At 32.7% G+C, this 3,120-nt stretch overlaps 1 protein-coding gene across 1 annotated transcript; it reads right to left on the reverse strand.

Moving 5' to 3' along the window:
• Window positions 1–1,463: 1,463 nt before the first annotated feature.
• Window positions 1,464–2,070, reverse strand: LOC110426315 (thionin-like protein 2). The gene is made up of 2 exons (XM_021441519.2): window positions 1,710–2,070; window positions 1,464–1,625 (listed from the first exon to the last, which is right to left on the reverse strand). The coding sequence occupies exons 1-2, from the start codon at window positions 1,984–1,986 to the stop codon at window positions 1,564–1,566; spliced, it is 339 nt and encodes a 112-aa protein (XP_021297194.1). The 5' UTR covers window positions 1,987–2,070; the 3' UTR covers window positions 1,464–1,563.
• Window positions 2,071–3,120: the final 1,050 nt, after the last annotated feature.

Genomic DNA, 3,120 nt, shown 5'->3' on the forward strand with positions numbered 1-3,120 from the left:
CATTCATGATAAATAAAAGAGAAACTAAGATTCAAACTACATGTTGAAATCCACCACAATTCTAGAAAGATAATTTATTTCATAATAAAAAATAAAAACAATATCCAAAGAAATTTAGCCAAGAATCCAAGTCAAAGAAAATAAAAAAAAACATAAAAGAAGAGAAAAAAACAAAGTATTGAAGCTTTACGATCTCAATTCTCTCTTAAATTCTCTTGTTTTTTGCTTTATTCTTGGCTTCAAATCTCCAAAATAGTTGGTTGCTACCTCCCCTTTTAAACTTGTGAAAAAGGTCCTTAAATAGGCTCCAAATAACTTAATTTTCAAAATCTTGTCAATTTTTTATTTTTGAAAAATCACCCAGCACTATAGTGCTACTTTTTCAGGACTGCAGTGCTGAGCTTTCCGGAAAATGTGTCGTGTTTCCTTTCGCCAGCGTTGCAGCCTTGTTCTCATAGCACTACAGCTACCTATCAACTTCGAATGTGATTTTTACCTTGATTTATTCTAAACTGGGTAAAATAGTAAACATGAAAGTTTTAACCCTATCTCTTAACTTTTCAATGGATCAAGAATCACATCAATTGAACTTATGTATTGAAAGATATACTCTAAATACCGCATCATATTCAGTTTATGCATATTGCTGCAGTGCTTAAATTTATACAAATATTTTAACCATGATCCAATCAGAGTTGGGAAAAGTGATAAATATAAAAGTTGTAGCCCTTCCTCTTTACATTCTATTGGTCTAAGAATTACTTTATTTTCAGTTCTGTAAAGAGAGATATAATCAAAATACTGCAACATATACAAATGAAACTATCACCATACTTGCACAATTTTTCATCAAATAAGTGATTTTCATCAAATTTCTTACAAAAGTAATAAAAGAAATCAACAATAACTACTCTTAAAGTAATTTAAATTAAAATAACATAAAATTTAACTAACATATTTAAATTAATAATCAAAATTAAACTAGAAAAACACCTAAAATTCTACAATCTGAACCTAAAATGCCTCGAAAACGAGTAAATTTATATGTAATTTATTATGCAAACATTATTGATGGGTTAAATGTCATTGAATAAGGAATTAAATTCAACATTTCGCATTAAGAGTGATTAAAAAATAATTATATTATATATAAAATTTTATATAAAAATTAAAAAGTGACAGACCTACTTATATCATTGATCACTTTTAACTTTTGTAATCTACTATTGCAATTTTAGTTAACATTGTTCAAAATTTGAAGACTATAAGATAAAAAGTGGTCCCCGACTTGAATTATGCCGACCTTAAAATTTGGAACATTTGAGCCCGTGACTCACCAAATAATAATTCATTTTGTGGAAGCCATCCAAGCCATGTTGTCTATATCACATGCCAAACAAATAATCAAGTCTGCTCACTGCATTTTAAATCAAAACTATATTCTGTGCTAAATATGAGAAGCATTGACCCCAACATTGATCAGAGTTTATTCATTCAAATTTAACATTTGGGTAATTAACAATATAGTAAATTGAGCACTATCTCCGAGTATGTGGTAGCTAATTACTTCTTCATGGCGCATGTCTCAGAGCAAGAATCCACACAGCTTCCAACCTTTTCTTCACCTAGTAATGCATTAAAACAAACAAAACAAAACGAAAACTTGAGTTTATGCTTGAGTCTATTTACACGAGAGAGAGAGAATATACCTGGATTTTCTTTGGAGCTGAGATCGGTGCACAAGGAGGTAGCACAACCAAGCTTGCAGAAGTATTGAGTATCTTTGCCACTTGGAAAAGAAGAGCTTGGAATAATACAGTCCTTAAGGCACTTGACAGAGCAAGAGAAAACCGTATTATTCGGTGTAATAACACACAAAATGAAGCAACCCATATAGCAGGTTTGGAAAGAAGCGGTGGACTGCCCTACCAGGAGCCCCAACACCAAGTAAACCATCAAGACAGACCCCACCCCCCTTCCCTCCATTTTTATTCCCTTTCCTTTTGTTTGCAAGGGGAAGAAAGGTAAGGCTGAAACTTAAGTAGATTGCTCTTTCTGTTTTCCAAGAGAGGTTTTTATATATAGACCCTCAATTGTAGGTTTATGTGGTAGGAAGTTCTTCTCCACTTACGCTCATATCTGGAAATTGCATTGATGGGTCTAATTTAACCTCTCTGGATAAATTATTAATAGGAAAATGGGAAAATATCGAAGGTTAAATGCCATAAAAGAATGTTAAAAGTTGAGTAGTATAAAATCTTTCTATCTAGGATAAGACAAATTAATTAAAATTTCACTAAAATGTAAATGTTAAAAGAAAGATGAGTTTCAATAGTTGTCAAAATAGTGACTTTTACCACGCTAGCACACTTGGCTTGTTATCACTGCTGAAACTTACAAAATGGACCATCTAGCGTGGCATTCTTAGTAAGCCTTATTGATATGCCAGTGGGAGTACTACATATGAGGCTGTGAATTAATCTGGTCTTAAAATAAATTTCTTTAAGAGCTGTCTTTATGGACTTGGTGTCAGCCGTGATGTCCATATTAATGATTGGGCGAGAGTTATAAGATGCAAAGTTGTAGAATTTCCCACAACATATTTAGGTTTTGCTTTTGGAGCTAACCCTAGATGTATCAAGACTAGGTAACTGATTTTAGACAAAGTGGAGGGTAGACTTGTGGTGTAGAAGTCTAAATAATCTATGGAAGAGGGTTACAATTTTGAGATCCGCTTTTCATAGTTTCCATTGTTCTATATGTCATTGTTTCGAATTCCAAAGGGGTGGTTAAGGAAATTGAGAAGATTGAGTGGAGATTCCTATGGAGTGGAGGAGGCTCGAAAACTAAGATGCATTTGGTGGATTGGGGCATTGTATGTAATTATTGTGAGAATTGTGGGCTTAAATTACTTAGTTGTGAGCTTAAAAATAGAGCTCTATTAAATAAGTGGTTGTGGACATATGAGAATGATAAAGGATGCTTGTGGAAGGAGATTATAGATGGGAAAATGGAAGGTAACCCCTCCACATTGCTTTTGAATCTTACATTTAATAGAAATTGCTTTACATTATGGAGTGACATCATTAATCCCTTATCACATAGTAACAAATTTTTTTG

This window comes from Theobroma umbraticum, unplaced genomic scaffold, assembly GCF_002168275.2.
Source record: "Theobroma umbraticum cultivar Fairchild unplaced genomic scaffold, ASM216827v3 scaffold_55.0, whole genome shotgun sequence".
Lineage (NCBI taxonomy): Eukaryota > Viridiplantae > Streptophyta > Magnoliopsida > Malvales > Malvaceae > Theobroma > Theobroma umbraticum.

What these genes read in the sequence shown, in the direction of transcription:
- LOC110426315 (XM_021441519.2), bottom strand. Translation starts at nt 1,986, where the DNA reads ATGGAGGGAAGGGGGGTGGGGTCTGTCTTGATGGTTTACTTGGTGTTG. An exon ending in CAGCTCCAAAGAAAATCCAG is followed by an intron (nt 1,626 to 1,709) that starts GTATATTCTCTC and finishes ATGCATTACTAG; the next exon opens with GTGAAGAAAAGGTTGGAAGC.